The 21,062-nt window shown below is 33.6% G+C and overlaps 1 protein-coding gene and 1 long non-coding RNA gene across 2 annotated transcripts; one reads left to right on the forward strand and one right to left on the reverse strand.

The window, feature by feature from the left end:
- Positions 1-291: 291 nt before the first annotated feature.
- On the reverse strand, positions 292-12,770 carry LOC136033380 (uncharacterized). Its single transcript, XR_010618915.1, has 3 exons — positions 12,676-12,770; positions 4,823-5,001; positions 292-369 (listed from the first exon to the last, which is right to left on the reverse strand). It is a non-coding gene; the product is annotated as an uncharacterized LOC136033380 (long non-coding RNA).
- Positions 12,771-15,746: 2,976 nt separating this feature from the next.
- On the forward strand, positions 15,747-16,094 carry LOC136032598 (trimethylguanosine synthase-like). Its single transcript, XM_065712866.1, has one exon. The coding sequence runs from the start codon at positions 15,747-15,749 to the stop codon at positions 16,092-16,094; it is 348 nt and encodes a 115-aa protein (XP_065568938.1).
- The last annotated feature ends 4,968 nt before the right edge of the window (positions 16,095-21,062 follow it).

The raw sequence follows: 21,062 nt of genomic DNA on the forward strand, positions 1-21,062 counted from the left end.
AATGTTAACATGTAAAATAAAATAAAAAAAGCACCTTTTTGGTACTACGTAAAAAAACACGAAAAATGGAAAAATTACCCCCCACCCCCTCCCAGATTTACTAGATTTTGTCCCCTCAGCCCAACATTTAAATTGATTGAATTGGCACCATTGGCTTTCACACAAGGATAGTTCTTCATAAAAGGATGGTTCTATTTGCAAGTCCGTAACATATCAGCCACGGATTGTGAAAATGTAAAAAAAGAATCCCACTAAGACACAAGGGAAAGCAAAATCATACACGGTGATGACTTACCTCAATTTCCATGACTTTAATGGCATGACGGTGGTTCTGATTATCGTTTTCCAACAGGAAGGAACGCTCCAGCACTAAAAAAATTCAACCAATCTGTTAGATGTTTGTCATCTGAGGCCAGTAGTAACAATCATTTACTGCTATGTCTCAGAAGGAAAGTAGCAGAAGGTTTTGTTACATAATTTTTCAAACGGTAACTCCTGTTATAATCATAAGCGAAAATTAAGATGTCTTAATAATAAATTAAATTGGCCTAGTAAATGTAAGACAGAGCTATCACTCCTAATGCCCTTATTTTAAACTATTCCCATGCTTGCTTCAGAGCTCAAATTCCCCTAAGCTAATGTACGTTTCCTGTGCACAACGTGAGTTCTTTAAAAGCAAAAGCATAAAAAAATTATGGAGCAGGGGAGGCAAAAGTGTCTACTCCATGAACATTTTTTGTTTTAGGAAAATTTTCACCAGAAATTTTCGGAAGATTCAGATCCGAGTAAGATTAGTGTCCCGTACAACTGATACCCTATAATTCCTTCGAAATAGTTTTTTACCTAAAAATATAAAAGAGTTCATAATTTCGTGAGCAGTGAATACAATAAATAAATAGTACCTGAACAGCCTTAAATGGTGGAATGGGAAAAGTCCATCAGTTGGTACCCCATTTCCCTTTTTTTTTCGATTATATATTCACAAATGGTATTTTCAACACTTTTTTACCTTGCCTAGGGTGCCAAAACACTTCAGTTGCTCCAATGCCGGGTCAAAACCATGTTTTTACTGAAATATTGGTCCTTAAAAAAAGTTAGATATATACTGAGCCGCCAGAAATAGACATTGTAATGACAGTAAAAATGTTGAAGAACAATTATATATTTGTTTGGTACAATTGAAAATTAATTATCTTGATACAATTAAAATTACAATATTGAGGAACAAATTTGTTTGAAAAGATTTGGAATAAATTGTTTATAAAATTTTTTGGAAGAAATTCAGTAAACTTTGTTTTTTAAGAGAATGTAAAAGTGCTGCAGGCATATAATATGGCCTTTAGAGGGATAAATACGCACTTTTGAGATATGAGAGGTTAACAGTAATAGAGTGTACTAGACTTCGTTTCTATTGGGAACAGTTGTTAACTTGCAAAGAAACACTACACGTCACCTGAAACAAAATGATTTCCGTGAGGGAGTTGACAAGGAAATGAATAAGTAGAACTTTTAACTTTTTACGAACGTTTTTTAGTAAAATAATATACGTAACTTACGAATTAAATTACGTAACGAACTACTATATTCTTATATTTTATTACGTATATGATGGGGCTTGCCCCCTTGTTAATACCTCGCTCTTTATACTAAAGCTTAAATTTTGACCCAATTCTTTAAGAATGACCCCTGAATCATAAAGGCCGTAGAATAAATAGTTGAAATTACTAAAACTGCTTTAGGGTAGAGAGCGAGGTATTTAGGAGGAGACGAACCCCTTATATGCGTAATAATTTCTGTTCATTTTAAGCTTTAATGCTGATCTTTACTTTCAGTTTAAAAAAAAAACTTTTTCGAATGTATTTTTTCATTGTTTTTTTTTTTTAAATAATGCTAAAAAACCCTGCGTACCCTTCATGGAATTTCTCTTCCCGAATGAAAATCCTCCCACGTAGCCAACTCCCCTCAACCCCCCAAACCAAAATAATCCCCCTGAAAACGTCTGTGCACTTCCCAATCACCATTACTGTATACAAACACTGGTCAAAGTTTTTAATTTTCTGCCCTGGGGACTGTGGGGGAATAAGTCATCACCAAAAACATAGTTATCATATTTTTTGACTATTTTGAACAAAATAGATAACTCAAAGTTTTGATCTATTGACTTTGGGAAAAAATGAGCGTGGGAGGGGGCCTAGGTGCCCCCCAATTTTTTGGTCAATTAAAAAGGGCACTAACTGCTGTTAAAAATTGCGCCCATATTCCGTTTCAGTTTCGTCTGACATCTGCAATTTTTTTATTAACAAATAAGAGAATATAAGAGAAAAATAAGAGAATACATATTTTTGTTTCGTGAGCATACGATCTGAATATCTTTTTTACAAATGATATCCAAGTGAATAACAAACAACTTAAGAATGATAAAAAATCTATCTAATCTATGAAATTTAAAGTAATTCATGTTTTCTTCATACTTACAGCATCATGTCTTATACCCCTTTCCAGATGCCTAAAATTTTAACTCAATCCCCATTAGTGTTTTAACATATTATCCCTCTTCTTACAGAGGAATACAATAGGCAAGTCCGGGTGTAACGTGGCACGTCAGACTATCTTTCAGCAATTGCTACTTAGTAAACACGTTTTTTATGCTTAGGTTTAAATCTTCTTATTCCACAAAAGAGAGCAAATAATTTATGATTTAAATGTGTCGGACTGGACGTCAGACCGTTGACCTATCCTATCCTTTTTTAAATCCAGGCTCAAATCTTGAAGTTTGGAAATTTTCATCCGAAGGTCCTCTTTGCACTTATTCAAAACTTCACTGTTAAAAAATTTAGCGGGATGAAACAATTATTCTGAATCTTAGCAAACTATGTCATTTTAAGCTAAATCCCAAGCCTTAACTTGCAACATTTCTTTGAACAAAAATAAGACGGATTTCACAAAAAACCTAACAAGTGTTTTCCAAATAGGAAAGACTTCAGCATTCTGGGTTTCTAAGGAAGTTACTTTTGATAATAATCAGAGCTAGGATAGTTCCATAATGCTGGATAATCATCAATAAAGCGCTGTATATAGAAGCCTTCTTAAACCTTATTGTTTTCAATAAAATGCTAAGACTTTAAATAGAACAATTAAAGAACAATTAAATAGAACAAAATGAGGCGGTAGAAACACGGTGAGATTTAAAAAAAAACGTTTCGTTTAACTAAGGTTTAATATTCAATATTTCTCTTTTTCACTTTTGTTTTTAGTGAACACGGAGGAAGAAATTCAATTTTACGTTAGCAATTTACAATTATGTAAAGAAAAAACAATTGTGCTTTAGTTTATGACTTATATTTGCTATTCCTCTTTTCAGGTTCTCTTTTAAGTCAGCATGAAGGAAGAAAATCTGATTTCAAGTAAGTAATTTTTTAATTATTTAAAGAAACAAACAATAGTGCTTAAGTTCGCGACTAAAATTTGATATTTCTCTTTTACAGATTCTCTTTTGAGTCAATATCGAGGAAGAAAAGTCAATTCCAACTATGTAATTTATAAAGTCAAAATTTCGTGTGATAGTGAAAATTATCAGAATAATGTTTCAAAAGATGTTACATGTTTAACAGGGGCGTAATTTACTATGGGCCAGGGGGGAGGGCAACTGCCTCCTCCAGCCCTAAATTGCCCCATTCTCCCAGCTGAAATTTATTTTCTACTGATAATCTTGTAATAACTAAGATAAGCCTGGCAAATTCATGCATCCAGAGAAACATGTCAGTTTCCTTTAGTATATCCTTGCCTTTATTGAGATTTTCCAAAGCTTGGAAAAATGTCAAGTGTCACCCAATACCAGATGACACTGATATCCTGATGACAACCACGTTAGCTACTTGTCCCACTACACTTCACCCGTTTGAGTTCAAAATTTAGTTTAGAATCAATACGTATGCAACATTAATGTTTTACGTATTGAGTTTAGAATCAATAAGTATGCAACATAATGTTTCAAAAGATATTACATGTTTAACAGGGGCGTAATTTGCTATGGACCGGGGCGGGGGCAACTGCCTCCTCCAGATCCCAGTTTACCCCCACTCCCATCTGAAATTTTATTTTCTACTAAAAATCTTGTAATAACTAAGATATGCCTGTATAATTCAAGCATCAAGAGAAATAGGTCAGTTTTCTTTAGTATATCCTTGCCTTTATGGTACTTTATGACTCATCTGTATTTTCTCACTGTCATTTTCACTGGATTTGGAAAAATTGCCTCCAACTTTATCCCCCACTTTCCCCTATGATTTTTACAAAATTACAACACTGATGATTAAGATTTAAAGAAAAACTTGGACCTCAGCTATCAGCGTTCTCATATTCAATTATTTTATTCTTCATGTTTTTATATCTTTTTCTAGAAATAGAAAAACGGGTTATTATATACATTGTCCCAAACTGCTTTATCTTTTGTCAACGAATCAATGGGTTTTAATACTCTGCGGCCAAAGTCTAGCGGCATTGTGTAGTTTTGAAGAGCCTATTTTGCAAAGTAATTGCTAGTTTGTTAAGGGCACCATTTTGTCGGTATTTTTTCAACCGCTGAAAAAAGGTCATAGCTGACCCCATGCCCAAATTTCTATTCCTCTTGGGGTTTATTTCAATTTCTTGTTCCACTGTCAATTAAAAAAAAAAAAAAAATGAATTAAAAAAAAAGAAAAAAAGCTTTCACATTAAATGCAACTACTATATTTCGTTATTTTTGTAATTAACGTAAAATTAAACCAAGCCACCTTTAGATACTAACTATTTCGGGGTCATGAGGAACCAGTAAGCTCCATACCTCGAAGTCCATATCCACCCCGTTGATGTTACCATCCTCAACAGGTCTTATAACCCCAGCATGCAAAAGCATAGTGCAGAAATTAATAATGGGCTGTCGAACTTCCAGTTGCACAAGAGAATGTCTTTGATAATTTACTTCATCCAATTCACTCAACAACCAATTGACAAGAATTTGACCTAAAATGATGATTAATATGAAACAAATTTTTAACAGTTTACACATATTGTCAAATAATTACCCTCTCAAAAGAGGGATCGATTTTTTTTTCAAGATTTTATTGTTTCGGAAAAAAACTGAATTCCATGATAGAATTTGAACTTGTAAATTTGAACATGCTATGCATAGAGGGGAAAGTTAATAATTTGTAATTTCAGATCCTGACTTGAAGAGCAGCCAACTTCAAATTCCATTTTCCGAGCCCCATTTATTTAGTAATTACATACCACTTAAAATGCACACAGAAAAAGTTTACTTGACTAGTAAAACCCCGAGTTATTTTGGGGTTTTCCATAATTTTATTGCGTATCCGAAGGAATAAGCTGTTGGGAGGAGTATTAGAACAAGAGTTATAACTTATTTAGAATGACACATCTATTATAAATAAGATTAATATATTGAAATCTCGTTAGTTGTGGTGAAAAATATTGTAGCAAACATAGTGCATTATATTTTTTCACTTTAATGCAAATTGGAACATTATGTAATGGTCCCAACAGTGGATGCATCAGCGCCATCTATTTCAAAACATAAGTAATTGCAAGGTTTGAAGCATGGAAACATAATATGGTGTCTTTCGTGTTTCCATTCTAGGGATTTCCCCCCTATAATAGGGATTTTTGAGGTCTGTTAGGGGATACTTTTCTCATTTAGTGATTTTTGGATTTTTTAAATATCCTGGATGTTAAGGTATTTCTAGGTTTTTTCTAAATCTAGTGATTTTTCACGTTATTGCCCATAGATTTATTATTCGATCAAACAAATCACACAGGAAGCTAACTAAGAGAAAAAAAAGATAATAAGTGGTCCATTACGCCTCCCAATATGTGTTAAATTAGTATTCGTGCAAATATACCACCTTCGAAACTTCCGATTTCGCACTATCAGATATAGACCTCAGAGCGTTATCGTCAAGATCATAAGCAAACATAGTTAATTGCAAAATTGCAAATATGTTCTATATTTCCTATTTCACAAGCTTTTCTCAGGTCAATTTTTTTCTTTATGTTTAGGATTTTTTTTTCTCAATAATCTACCACTGTTGGGAACATTATGTAATGGTCCCAACAGTGGATTTTCCATTCTACGTATTTCCCCCCTATAATAGAGATTTTTGAGGTCTGTTAGGGGAAAACGTTTCATTTAGAGATTTGTAGATTTTTAGGGGTTTTTAAAATCTCTTGGACTTTTTAAAAAATCTCTAGTTTTTTTCTAAATCTAGTGATTTTTCACGATATTGCGCATAGATTCATTATTCAATCGAATAAATCATACAGGAAGCTAACTGATAGAAAACAAAAACAAGAAAATAAGTTGTCCATTACACCTACAGGTATGTGCCAAATTAGTATTTATGCCAATATAACGCCTTTGAAACTTCTGATTTCGCACTATATCAGATATAGACCTCAAACCGTTGTCATCAAGATCATAGGCGAACCCAGTTAATCGCAAAATTGCAAACATTTTCTACATTTCCTATTTCACAGCATTTGCTCAAGTCGATTTTTTTCTTCATGTTAAAGTTTTTTTTCTCTCAATTATGTATCACTTCTTAATTAGATTTTTTTCTTAAAACCTTTGAAAGTGGGCTGGATATGAATAGACCCTCTACATCTGCAAATAGATCAGAGACGGAGTTATTGAAAAAAAGAAGGTAGCTATACATTAAACATAATTTCCTGAATGAATTGATTATAGTTTGATGACTGAAGTCGGTAGGGAGTAAGGGGGGTGGCCTACATCCTCTGGGAATTGTTTAATGGTTTTACTTCTAATTTCAAATCGGTACTCAATTAATTCTCCAAATTCTCTTGTTTGCAATTGAAATACCGAATAAGCACGACTAACTTCCTATTCTATAGAGGTTTCAAGCTCTTATCTGCAAAAATTCTGAACTTTTAATGTTTTGCCATAAGAAAAAAAAAACGAAAGTGTTTTTTTCCCAGGGAAGGTTGTACTGAGCCAATAGTTTTAAAACATCAGGAGAGGGCCCATTCGAACGGAAATAAAAATTCCTTGTGTCCTTTTTTATGTGATCAAAAGAATTGGAGGGCAACCAGCCCCACTCACACGTCCTTTTTTCTCCAAAATCGTTCGATCAAATTTTTGAGATATACATTTGTTACCTTAACTAATGCCAACTTCAGTAGATTTTTAAGCAATATCAAGGTTTTTTTTCCCCAGATTGAATAAATAGGAGCCAAGTAACAAGCTCATTTTCTTGGACCTAAATCACTAAAAAATCTCCATTGGGCCTATGTTATGTTTCTTTCTTGAGAATAGGCCTACTAAATGATACCACTTATAGTACCCAAAATAATAAACAGTTCAAAACAGAGGATTGACCAGGACTAGTATTCATTTGCAAAGAAGTGAAAATAAAACCTTTAATCTTCCCATAAATAAATCTTAATGATATTAATTCCTGCATAAACATACACTGAAATAAATTGCTGGAGATTAAACCTGATTATAAATAGGTCATAAAATGCTGTCTCTTCCCGCCCTGTCAATAAGATAATAATCTTTTCAACTCAAATTTCTTGTAATTTTAACCATAGAATCATCTTTAAAATTATGGCGATCCGATTAGATGACAGCTAGCTTTTCATGAAGACATTTGTTTCGATCACAGAAAAAATGTATGCAATACAGGCATCCAACTGAAACAATCTTTTGGTACCAATCAATTTGGCGTTTCTGCTTATTTATCCTCAGTTTCTCAGGCTTTTAGCACACAGTAAGGTCATCATTTATGGGCAAAAGGCACCCGGACACCCAACCTTTTTTTAACATTGGAAGACAGGTTACTCAAAACTCTGTATAATGCACTTTTGTCTGGGGTTTCAGAACAGACACAATTATTTAATGACCAGTTTTCAAGAAGATTTTAAACAACATATCACAAGACACTGTTTGTTTTAACTTGGTAGTACTTTCTTAAGTAAGTTTGTGACATCCCTTGGTATATTTATGTCTAAAATAACACTTGAGTTCCCACTGCTGCAACTTCACTCAAAAACGGTGATTCTGAGTGATCTGCCGAATTTTTTCCATTTTCACTGCAAGTTTGTGCATCAAAACAGTTCAACAGCAGCGTTGAAATATTTTTAGTGTGCACATCCATTATTCTGAATTGATAGGTTTGTAGAGCTGTAAATTGCAGTTAACTACTATTAACAAGGCCAACTCGTCTTTAATTCTTCACAGAGCCTACAAGGAGGAAATCCTTAGATTGCTCCAAGCTACAATTTAAGGTAAGGTAATTTAAGTAAATTAGCAACTTAGTCTTCTTAACATTAATTTTCAAACCTATCCTAGCACCCTGGACTCACAAAACCTCTAAAAGTTTATTCATTTTGCTCAAAATTTCATCTAAGATGCTTAAATCATAAGCTTAATCCAAATCTAGGAAAGCTTTCCTTCCCATTCGATTCTGTGCTCTCCCATTGCCTTCCCTGTACTACTTGAGATATAGCCCATCCAAATGATCCACATAAAGGGGATTGAACACAACCCTGTTCAACTCCTGATTTAATACAAAACCAGCTGCTAACCTCATTTCCTACCTTAACCACAGCAGGGTTAATCTTGCACATGGCACTAATCACTTTAATGTATTTGTCTGGTATACTATACAAGGATCAGACCTTTGCTAAGGCTCTTCTATCAACAGAATAAAAAACTTGCTCATTACCTATAAAACTGAGGTCAAAAGGTGATTGATAACTCAGGCACTTCTCAGTTACAACTCTAAGAGTGAAAATTTGGTCAACACATCATCTACCCTTTCTAAAACCTCACTATTCTTTTCTTATCACTTTGTCTACAGCATCTCTAAGCCTAAAAAGTATGATATTACTAAGTAATTTGCTACCTACAGAGAACAGGCTAATGCCTTGCTAATTAACACATATTTTCTCATTATATGTTATGCTCTATATATATCTTATATCATTTATACATTGCATAGCAAAAAAAGAGAAGAAAAGAGAGAGAGAGAGAGCAAAAATGTATTAATTGTGGGGATGTTGAAGGCAAAAAAAAAATAAAGAGTTGTTTTGTTTATATAATGATTATATATTGAATTGGCTCTTTATCTGTGTTTTTTACTCAAAGCCTCAGTAACTTCATTCATTTCTTAAGTTTGAAAAAGCAACATCAAAGGCTAGGATTTCTCAGGGGCACTACCTGGGATTTGCACTTCACTGATAAATATTAACACAACCAATAGCAAAAAAATATATTTCTTGTGGAAGTGCAGATACATGAGCACAAGGACTATTGCTCACACCCACTTTGCCTGTAATTCCACCCCCCTTCCCTAATCAGGGACTCCCCAAATTCATAAAAGAAAAACTAACTAGGTTTTCTTCAAAATTAGCCCAAGAATGAACATTAACGATAAATAATGATTTGTATTTTGAGTTAGGACTCCTGCATTTTCAGTAAGATCTGTTTTTTTTTTTTTTTTGGGGGGGGGGTGAATTTGAGAAATCCCTAAATTTTTACAGGAAACAAATATTTAATGATTGAGGCTTAGCTTCTCTATGAGGAATTATTCTATTGACTCCTCTACCCGCCTGTGTCTGGTTATATTTCAGGTTAAAATCTTTATTTCCTTATGTATCCAAGAAAGGTGTAAAATAAAACTTTTATGCTTTGTAAGAAGACATTTAATTTTATCATCTAAGAATTTTTCCCCTTTATCAAACATAAGTTTATATTAGAAATGGTAGAGCTGCAATGCCATCTCCCTGTATTCCAAATCTGATTCCAAAATCTTTTGAATGAAATATATAAGAACAAGAACTAGGCTACTCTCATGGTAAATAGCAACATCAAAACCTGTAATGGGTGGACATTTTTTTCTGTTAAATGGGATTAACTCCTATATAGCCATAAGGCTTGGGCACTTAGAACACCTCTAATATTTGTTTCCAATATGAGCAAAACATTAATTTTGTTTCTTTTCAGGTATCAAGAGGCTTTATACATGAAGGAGGAGAGGATTTTTCTCCCATAGTCCCAGTGATGAGATTCTACTCAAATAACAGGAATTGTGGTAAATATATGACTATCCATATTATTGACTTACCAATAAAGTGAACATGCCACTCAATACCTTTTTTTATGCTCTTTACAAATGAAATAATCATATCTATTGCAAAATTCATATTTAAGCACTTTTGAGCTCTTAAAAATGATGAATTTTCAATGAAGTATGACTTATCAGTTGTTTTCCAACAAAATTATACTACATTTTCTCAGTGCCAAATTTATTTATAATAAGGTTAGTTTAGGTTATGTTGGGTTAGGTTAGAATAGGTCAGAAAGTTCTTAAATTAGAATTTGTGATTGAAGCAATTATTATATTTGTAAAGAGTATAAAAAAGGCATCAAGTGGTATTTTCACTTTATTGGTAAGTCAATAATATGGACAGTCATATATTTACCAGAAATGCTTTTCCATAACTAAAACTAGAGAAAAAAAAACTGATACCCTAAATTGATTATTCTGGTACAACATTGTTTTATTAAAAATTCAATAGGTATAGGCTAGACCTGTCAAGTAGGCAAATTTCTAAGACTTAGAAATCAGAAGAGGGTTAACCTAGAAACTTGGCAATATATTTCCAAAGTATGGTTTTGGCCCTGGATTCATTAGGTTACAAAATTTTGCTCAATGGATTAGGGGCCAACTGATTTCTTACCTTATCACTTGTTTTCTTAACATGCTTCCTTCTCTAATTTGAAAATTAGGCCTATGAAGCATGAATTGTTTTCTTAACATGATTCCTTCTTAACAACAATGATTCTAGGCTTAGCCCAGGCTACCAAAAAGGCTAGACTGTGACTTTAAATGATTTCAACAAATGGATTATAATCAAAGAAATATTTTAATCTGAATAAGAGAATCCAAGCATACAATGGAGAATGAAATCAAAGCTTAAGAGTAGCCTATATTTTTTCAGTTTTTATATGGGCTTATTTTTTGGATTAAAGCTAGGCTACATAGGACCATGAGGGGGGACCTATGCATAGAAAAATGTGAAAAATGGAAAAACCTCGTACCCTTATCAGTTATGGAATCTTGTAGGCTAAATAGCTTATCAGCCAAAACCTATTCACTGACTACTGTCAAAAGGGCCTATATCAAAAAACAATCTGCAAGTAATTCAAGGCTTACTGTAATCTGAGTAGCAATAAAGTTTCTTGTAACAATTGGAAGAAAAAATTACATCAATTTCAGTCCATAATCAAACTGGTTGACAAAATGTTTCTTCAATGCTTAAAGAAAGTTTGATACTCATATTGGTAAAATTCTAGTTAATTGACTTCTTGCTATCTCAGAAAGAGTTTAGGTTAGGAAAACGAAACTTTCAGGGATGAATCTAAAGACTAAAGTATGTCCCAGGAAGGTATTTTGAAGCAACTACCTCTACTCCTTCTCCCTCTAGAGGGTCCTGACCTTTGATGACCTTTAAAAATATGTGTGTTATAAAAGTGAAACCTTGCAAAATAGATCTTCTGCTTAATTAAAGTACAACAAAATTGTTTTCAGCTTCATAACTTTGCTTAATTTCATTTTACAAGGTTTTACAGATATACAAATATATTTCCTAAATTTGGAAAAAAAACATTGATATGGCTCAAAATTCTACTAAAATAACAGGAATTGCATTTTCAGAACTAAAGGCAGAGAAAAAGCAACTTATTCTTAGAGAAAAAGTTATTTCATCAAAATTTCAACAGGTATAGACCTGTCATGTAGGCAAATTTCAGGGCCCTCTAGAGGGAAAAGGAGTGGATGTGGGTATTTTAAAATACCTTCCCGGGACATACTTTAGCCTGTAGACCCATCCCTGAAAGTTTCATTTCCCTAACCTAAACCCTTTCCGAGATAGCAAGAAGTCAATTAACTAGAATTTTACTGAACATTAAGATAAAATGTTGTTTTGTCAAAATTTCAATAGGTATTGACCTGTCATGTAGGCAAATTTCAATGCCCTCTAGAGGGAGAAGGATTGGAAGTGGATACTTTAGAGTTCCTTCCCAGGACATACTTTAGCCTATAGACCTGTCCCTGAAAGTTTCATTTTCCTAACCTAACCTCTTTCCAAGATAGCAAGAAGTCACTCAACTAGAATTTTACTCAATGTAATGATTTATAGTATAGTAATTAATTATGAATGTTTGCTTGCACTTTGTTGTAGGCTATGTTGCTGCATGTGCTATGCTTGCCTATACATAATGTCTTTTTCTTGAAGGCACCTGGGTTAAATAAATTGCCTATATATTGACCATTACACGTGATATTTATTTTTTAAAGTAGCCAAACCTGTCAAGTAGCCAAACTCCTAGGCAAAGACTTAGAAACCAGAAGAATGTTGGCATAGCCTAGTAACTTCACAACACATTTCAAGGGTATATTTTTGACCCTAGATTCATTTCTGATAGTTTTTTCCTACCCTAAGCCCTTTCCGAGACACCAAAAAGCAGCTCATCTATAATTTTACTGATTGATTTAGTCAAGGTCAGCCTAGCCAACTTTTTTCATCTAACTCCTGCAAAGCAGTAGCCTAGGAAAGTCACTAGCCTAAAGATATAGGAAATCAGACAAAACTTACATAAGACGCTAGTTTCTTTTGAATCAGATTACCAATGAATATTTTAGAACTTAAACAATGCTTTCCATGCAAAATACCAGCATTTTAAGAATCTGATTGTGAAAATGATGGTTAAAATGTTTATATTAGACAGCGTAGTTTTGCTATTTCAAAACCTGGGCGATAAATTAATGGATAATCAGATCTTGCTCCAATAAATAAAAACTGTTTAATTACAAAAGTCATGTTAGATTTAAGGATAGGAAAACTCCAACTTTTTCGAGGTGCAATATTTTCTTTCAAATGACTGCCCAGATGTAGTACCCGTTAATGAGTGAGCTTTTCAGGATAATATCTGGAATAAAATAAGCTATGTGCAATAAAACATAATGTGTATTTTCCTGTACTAAACCCGTGGGGATGAAAATAATTCTAAACATGATTCTAAAACATGGTCACTTAAGATACCACATACAAATTTTTATTGATGGTTCCAAGACGGAAAGGGGTGCTGGCAGTTGAGTGATGGTTCCCAGTATGTCAGTTTCATGTAGCCTGTCTATTGTTTCAATTAAGATGATGGCTATGTATAAGGCATTGGACTTTATTAAGTCACATGGATATGCTCGGATTTGGATGATACCGCTCTGACTCAGCATCAGCCCTTAAGTATCTGACGAATGAGCGTGAACCTAGTAGTGAGATAGTTTGTAATGTCCACCAAATAGTTCGGTCATTAGAGCATTTGGGAAATAATATACTTCTGAATTTGGGTCCCAGCACATGTGTAAATTGTTGGAAATAAACCTAGTGGCATAATAGCAAAGTGTGAAATTTTAAATAGTCACAGTATATGTGTAGAACCCACTCAAAATGAACATTTTGCATGCATTTATAACGTGTTATGTGATAGAGAGGCCAATAAATTTATTAGAAATCGCATAAATCCAATTTTAGAACTTTATGGCTATAAGGCACCATCTGATGAACTTGTACATGATATTAGATCTATTGCTGTACTTAGATTGAGGACAGGTCATGCCAAAACCCGTTCAGTTTTACATAAATGCGGGAGAGTTAGATCGCCCTTTTGTATCCTCTTCTAAAACTTGAGTTTACTGAAGCCACGTCGCTTTGAAAAACACAAAAATGAAATGTTGGCACAGGTCACGTCATTACTTAAGATACCTTGAGAGAGTACTAGGACGCTGTACAGAGTGTTCTTGCTTAAATAACTTATACTGGTATGTATATCACATCTCAATTCTGCTATTATTGCTTAAAATATCTATGAATGAGAGAAAACATACTCACAATTAAATGAAGCTAAAATACCTGAAAAATAAAAAATATTAAAGCCATCACAGTAAATAGAAGTCAATACAGTTACTACGATTAAAACATCTATAATAGGAAACATAAGGACGAAGTAAAAAGGTCAATACAATGAATTTAAAAGTCAATACATTGTAAGAGACAAAGCAAAAAGGAAAGCAAATGTATAGACAAGGCAAAAGATTAGTGCCATAGTACTTAGATACTCGGTGGGTATATTCTACTCAGCAGTTTTTAGTTTAGCTATTAGTAGGAAACTTCTGGTTTACGAAAAAAATAAAATAAATAAAATAAAAAAAATCAACAAGCACAAGTACTTAATAAGAAGTAACAAGCTCCTGAGTGGCTCCTGGATAGTCATATGCTTTTTTTACTAAAAAAACAACTACTAGCGTTTTCAGGAGCAAATAAAATACTTTTTTCTTGTTCGATGATCTCAAAATACCCCTTTCATTAACCTTGGAAATATATTAGTCATTAATTTGTATGCAACTATGGCTACAGGATGCTACCCTCAAAAAATGCCACAGCATTTATTGTAAGCTCTTCAGAAAGATTTGAATTAGACTGAGTGTTATAGTAGGTCGAGCAAAATATTTTTTCTTGTTCAGCATAAATCGTTATTCAGCTTGAGAAAAATTCCATAACAGACTATCTTTTTTTCTTCTTGTGCTACAAGCTTTATAGCACAAAAAAAATATATAATTTCTCCTCTAAATAGTATCCCTATCAAAAAATTAGTATACCTATAAGCAATGCTAAAGACATAAAGCCCCATAGGCCAGCTACCTATGGCTAGAGCCACAAGCTTAAGGAGTTCCCATAAAGATTTCGAAATAAAAGCTGTTTCGCAAAGCGGTGAAATTTTCTCAAAGTAGTTTCAAAATGTATAAAATAAACTCAAAATTCTTACTTAAACAAAATACATATGCATAGTAGGCGACTAGCGTGAATATTCTAGCCATATGCAATATTAACCATTTTAAATGCACTGAAAGTCTACTACAGCAGAGCCAAATCATAGACACAACTGAAGCTTGAAACTGATACCCAATCTCAGACATGGTATCTTCAAGTCAAAACAAAGTACCTAAATCTAAGATAGACTTTACCATGGATATCTTGAAACTCAGTCGTAAAATTCTAGTTTAGGAGCATTATCCTGTCCTGGAAGTTGAGTTAGGTGAATGAAAATCTCAAGAATGCATCCAGACCTTTAACCGCCTCTAGTCCTTCTTCCATAGGACACTAACTTTTGATGACCTACTGTGCAAAATAGATGTTCTATCCAAAGAAGATACAAGAAAATTTGAGTTTCATACTTTCGCTTAATCTTGATTTATAAGGTCTTGAAGACCATTGAATATATTTATTCAACTTAGAAAAAAAAAACACATTTACATACTGAAGCCAAAGAAAAAGAGATTAATACGGAGGAGTCCACATTTCTGACCTACAAATAAAGTGAACATACTGCTTGATGCCTTTTTATGCTCTTTCTGAATATAACTATCGCTTTTGTTGCAAATTAAATTTTAAACTTTTTTTGAACACTTGAAAATGATGAGTTCTTTTTATAGTTTTTGGGTATAAAAAGGGTTAAAACATTCATTTTGCTACATGATTGTAAATCCATTTTCTTAATGTTATGTAAGCCAGCAGCATTATTTGTCACAACTAAGCTGGATAAAAAAAAATAAAAACAATTTTGCCATTTTCCGTCTGTATTAACAGTCAGCCAGCAGCATTAGCTAGCAATGGTGAGCAAAAGAGTGATTGCTGTTGGTAGAGATCCTTCGAAGATTGTGAAAACGTGTAACAATGCAGCAGTCTACGGAGTCAAGAATAGAATAGAATTTATAGTTGGTGACTTTTTTGAGTCTTCGGGTAGTTTACAAGCTCATGTTGTTTTCATGAGCTCTCCTTGGGGAGGACCAGAATATATGAAACAGAGGGTAATTGATTTCAGGATAATGCCAGTTTTTATATACTTGACTGTAAAGTGTGCCTTGAAGACAATAGAGAATGTTGGCATATTCTTTCCCAGAAATTTGAACCGAAGACAGATAGAGAAGTTGGCCTTTGGAAGTCGTTATGAAATTTAAGCAAACCGGCCGGGGTTCAAACTGAAAACAATTACTGTTTACGTTAGGGATCTCAGTAAATGTCATTAAAACTACTTCTAGCCACACATGATGTTGCGTAAAATAGGTTCAAAACCATCTTTGCTTTGGAATGGTGTTTGGAAAGTGTTATTTACCTTGGTTGTGCACTAATAAATTCAGTACTATCCAAAAGAAATATAAGCTAGAAAAAAATAATTACTTCATTTTCAAAGGTGAATCTATGGAACCAAAAGATAAATTTATGCAACCAAAGGTTGAATCTACGGAACCAAAAGAGGAATCCACAGAAACAAAGAGTGAAACTGCGGAAACAAAAGTTGAATTTGAGTGCTCAAGTGCGCTAAACTAACAGGTTTCATTCTATCATATTTTTACTCTGGCTTCAAACAGCAGATTTCGTTGTACAACGTTTTCCTTTGTAGTTTAACATAATTTTTGCTGTTCCTTGTTCCATACTTTTTTCTTTTGCTGTTTAGACTCATTTGTCATCTTGCGTAGTTTCGCAACCATTATAGATACGATTAAAAAAAAAAAACATTTTTTTTAACTGAAAGTAAGGAACGACATTAAAATTCAAAACGAACAGAAAAACTCCTCAACCCCTGACTCATTGGGCTAAAGTTTGATTTTAGTCGTAACTCTACTTTTTAAAACAATAAGACCTTTAGCGTAAAGAGCGAGTCGCTGAGGATGGGAGAGCCCCTTTCATATAAGGAATAACTTCTGTTCATTTTGTTTTAATGTCGCTCGGTACATTCAGTAAAAACTCACTTTTTAATATTTAATTTCTGAACGTGTTTCAACTAATGTATGTTCGAATTTGGTCCACTTTACATGAAAAATTAAAACAAAATTTGCGTAGTAATTCTGGCAGATTCAGTCCGTATATGAAAGGGCTGCCCCCTCTTCAAGGATGAATCTACAGAACAAAGAGATGAGGCTAAGGAGCCAAAGGTTGAATCGGAGGAGCTTTTAGCAGAAAATAAAAGACAGAAATGGAACACCCGATCCGCATCTTCATTACTGTATATATTCCAAACAGCGATAAAATCCCAAATCACATAGAAGATCGTATTCAGGTCTATTCGCTGGTGAAGTCATCAAAAATGAACCTTCAAAGTAGATGTAAGCTCAATCTAATTGCAGAAAATTTTGTTTTGAAATTTAAAACTGTGACTTGCCTAGATTGTGGATTAATAAAATTCAACACTAAAAAAAGTGTACCTTTCTATATATAAATGTACCAGTGTTAAGTTCTATACATACATGTACCTGCTCTATGTGCAAATGCACCAGTGTTCGACTTTATAGGTAAATGTTGCTGAAATAATATGAATATTTTTACATTTCTTATAATAATTTAGGAAATTTTGAATTGAGGTTATCTTTCGTGTAACATTATTTCAGTACAATTATTCCGTAATCTGCCCAATGTACCTAACATCACATAGTAATCAAACAGTTCGTGGTAACGAACTGTAGTAAGGAGCGACCCGGCTCAATAGTAACCAAAACTCTAAAAAATGGAATTTTGATACCAATAGCTATATCAAAAGAATCGCATTTTAATGCTGGTTTCAAATATATAAGTTTCATCAAGTTTAGTCTTACCCATCAAAAGTTACGAGCCTGAGAAAATTTGCGTTATTTTAGAAAATAGGGGGAAACACCCCCTAAAAGTCATAGAATCTTAACGAAAATCACACCATCAGATTCAGCGTATCAGAGAACCCTATTGTAGAAGTTTCGAGCTCCTATCTACAAAAATGTGGAATTTTGCATTTTTTGCCAGAAGGCAGATCACGGATGCGTGTTTATTTGTTTTTTTATTTTTTTGTTTTTTTGTTGTTTTTTTCCCCAGGGGTGATCGTATCGACCCAGTTGTCCTAGAATGTTGCAAGAGGGCTCATTCTAACGGAAATGAAAAGTTCTAGTGCCCTTTTTAAGTGACCAAAAAATTGGAGGGCACCTAGGCCCCCTCCCACGCTAATTATTTTCCCAAAGTCAACGGATCAAAATTCTGAGATAGTCATTTTATTCAGCGTAGTCGAAAAACCTTATAACTATGTCTTTGGGGACGACTTACTCCCCCACAGTCCCCGTGGGAGGGGCAACAAGTTACAAACTTTGACCTGTGCTTACATATAGTAATGGTTATTGGGAAGTATACAGGCGTTTTCAGGAGGATTTTTTTGGTTGGGGGGAGGGGTTGAGAAGAGGGGGATATGCTGGGGGAACTTTCCATCGAGAATTTGTCATGGGAGAAGAAAACTTCCATGAAGGGAGAGCAGGATTTACTAGCATTATTTAAAAAAAAATTAAAAAATAAATGTGAAAAAGCTTTTTCAGCTGGAAGTAAGGAACAGCAATAAAACTTAAAACAAACAGAAATTATTACCCATATAAGGGGCTCACCTCCTTATGATACCTAGCTCTTTACGCTAAAGTATTTTTAGTAATTTCAACTATTTATTCTACGGCTTTTGTGATTCAGGGGTCATTCTTAATGAATTGGGATAAAATTTAAGCTTTAGTGTAAAGAGCGAGGTACTGACGATGGGGCGAATCCCCTCATATATGTAATAAAAACATGAGAATACAAAAGTTCTTTACGTAAGCTAATTTATAAGTTACGTAAATCTTTTACCAATAAAAAGATTCGTAAAAGTTCTAGTTGCCTTTTTAATTAACCAAAAAATCGGAGGGCAACTAGGCTTCGCCCCCGCTCTCTTTTTTTCAAAATCATTCGATCAAAATTATGAGAAAGCCATTTAGCCCCCCCCAAAAAATATGCAATTTTCATTTTGATTATTCCTCTGCGGAGAGCCAAAATCAAAACATGCATTGATTCAAAAACGTTCAGAAATTAAATAAAAAAAACAAGTTTTTTTTAAATGAAAGTAAGGAGCGACATTAAAACTTAAAACGAACAGAAATTACTCCGTATATGAAAGGGGCTTTTCCTCCTCGACACCCCGCTCCTTACGCTAAAGTTTTTTATTATTTTAAAAAGTAGAGTTGCGAGAAAGAATCAAACTTTAGCGCAAGGAGCGGGGTGTCGAGGAGGAAAAGCCCCTTTCATATACGGAGTAATTTCTGTTCGTTTTAAGTTTTAATGTCGCTCCTTACTTTCAGTTAAAAAAACTAGTTTTTTTTTATTTAATAATTATATAAACGCGACTTGTTGTCTCATTGTATTCCCAACTTTTTCCTATAAGATACGATGTCATTGACATTTCTTTAAACATTAATTTAAAAACTTTTTCCAAAAAATAAGTTTTTCAAATCAAAGCAGACCTCCTTTAAGCAAAAAACGAGCACCAAGAAAGTCAAGTAATCTTCCATAGGCAAAATTACCACAAATCATTAACAATAAACGAATAGAATCCAAAACAAACGGAATTTACAATAAATAGCGGAGTCGAGCTCAAAATGGACAAAAAATGAACATGAGTAGAGTTGATAAGCCCCATGCCTTCTCCATACCAGAAAATAATTTCTGTTTAATAGAAAAAAAAAGCGAACGACCTTGGATTATCAATATAATTTACGTATATTGATATTTATTCTTTAAATTTTTAATAGCTTTTTATTTAGTTCACTAAAAAAAGTGAAAACAATTCAAATGTACCCTGTTTTCAGCAAAGTGTAAATTCTTTTCTGGTCTTGACAAGGAATGGGGGTTATCAGCCCTACTGATGTTTAATTCTTGCTCTTTTTGAATTTGAATCTGCTATTTATTGCAATTTCTATTCCGTTTGAGTTTCATTTGTTTATTGATTGTGATTTGCGTCAGTTTTAGCCTTGGAAAATTCCTTTACGTTATTTCTGTTCATTTTTGGCTTATTGGAGCTCTTCGCTTTTCTTTGTAAAGCTTGCTTTTTAGAAAATGTGTTTAAAATTAATTTCTGTTCGTTTTTATTGACATAGTCGTTTTCATAGAAAAAATATTTTATATCTTTTCAGATTTTTTTCTTATAAGACCCCTTAGTTTGGGACTCCATAGTTTGGCTTGCTATTTGTATGTTGGAAAAACTTTTTCAGCAATTTTTAATCCTGACAAAAATTGTATTTTATAACATAATTTTACACCTCCTCAAGTACACCTGAACAATAGAACTAATATCAATCCTGAAATATTCTAAATATGCTCTTTGATAATCTAGATACACTTACACTATTTTTATTTTTTTCAACTGAAAGTACAAAAGTAGTAATAGTAGCAGCCCCGGAAGTTTCAACTCAATACCCCCAATCGTTCTCGATATATTAACGAGGTTTTTTATTGGCAAGCATACAAACAATGGCTTTTGATTTAGTTTTAATAAATAAAGGGCAAATTGCCTAATTGTGGGAGGTTGGCATGCTCAATATCCCTAGAGACATAAATACTCGACCATTTCGCTACACTGGACAAAATGGCTGTCTCCAAATTTTGACTGGATGTTTTTGGAAAATGAATGGGCTTGGACGAAGGGCTGCTTGCCCTCTAATCTCTTTTCAAACTTAAAAAAATTACTGGGAACCTTTATTTTTAAATCAACTTGGCTCCTCCGAATGTTTTAATGCCATTTCTAGCTATTATAGAGTGGCACTGCCGATAATATTGCTTATATAACATTTTGGAAACCTGCATCCATACCATTTTTTCGTTTCATTTAAACTTCCCCTAGACGTTCCCTAAAAGTTTAACCTTAATACCCTTAGCGTCATAAGTTACAGTAAATGGAGTGGTAGCGTTAAAAGAATACACATAGTACATTCTGGCTAGTTCAAAATTCGCGCCAATTTACCCTTAAAGGTCTGACTTCATAATGTAAGCAGTTCTTGAGATATTACTTCGTCACCTTTTTGAAAGTTTACATGCTGATAGTTTGTTTCGATTTAGTTTCAACATCCGCCTAAATATTCCTTAAAAGCTTCAATTTAATACCCTAAGCTTGCGTA

This window comes from Artemia franciscana, chromosome 11, assembly GCF_032884065.1.
Source record: "Artemia franciscana chromosome 11, ASM3288406v1, whole genome shotgun sequence".
In the NCBI taxonomy this organism is placed as follows: Eukaryota; Metazoa; Arthropoda; class Branchiopoda; order Anostraca; family Artemiidae; genus Artemia; species Artemia franciscana.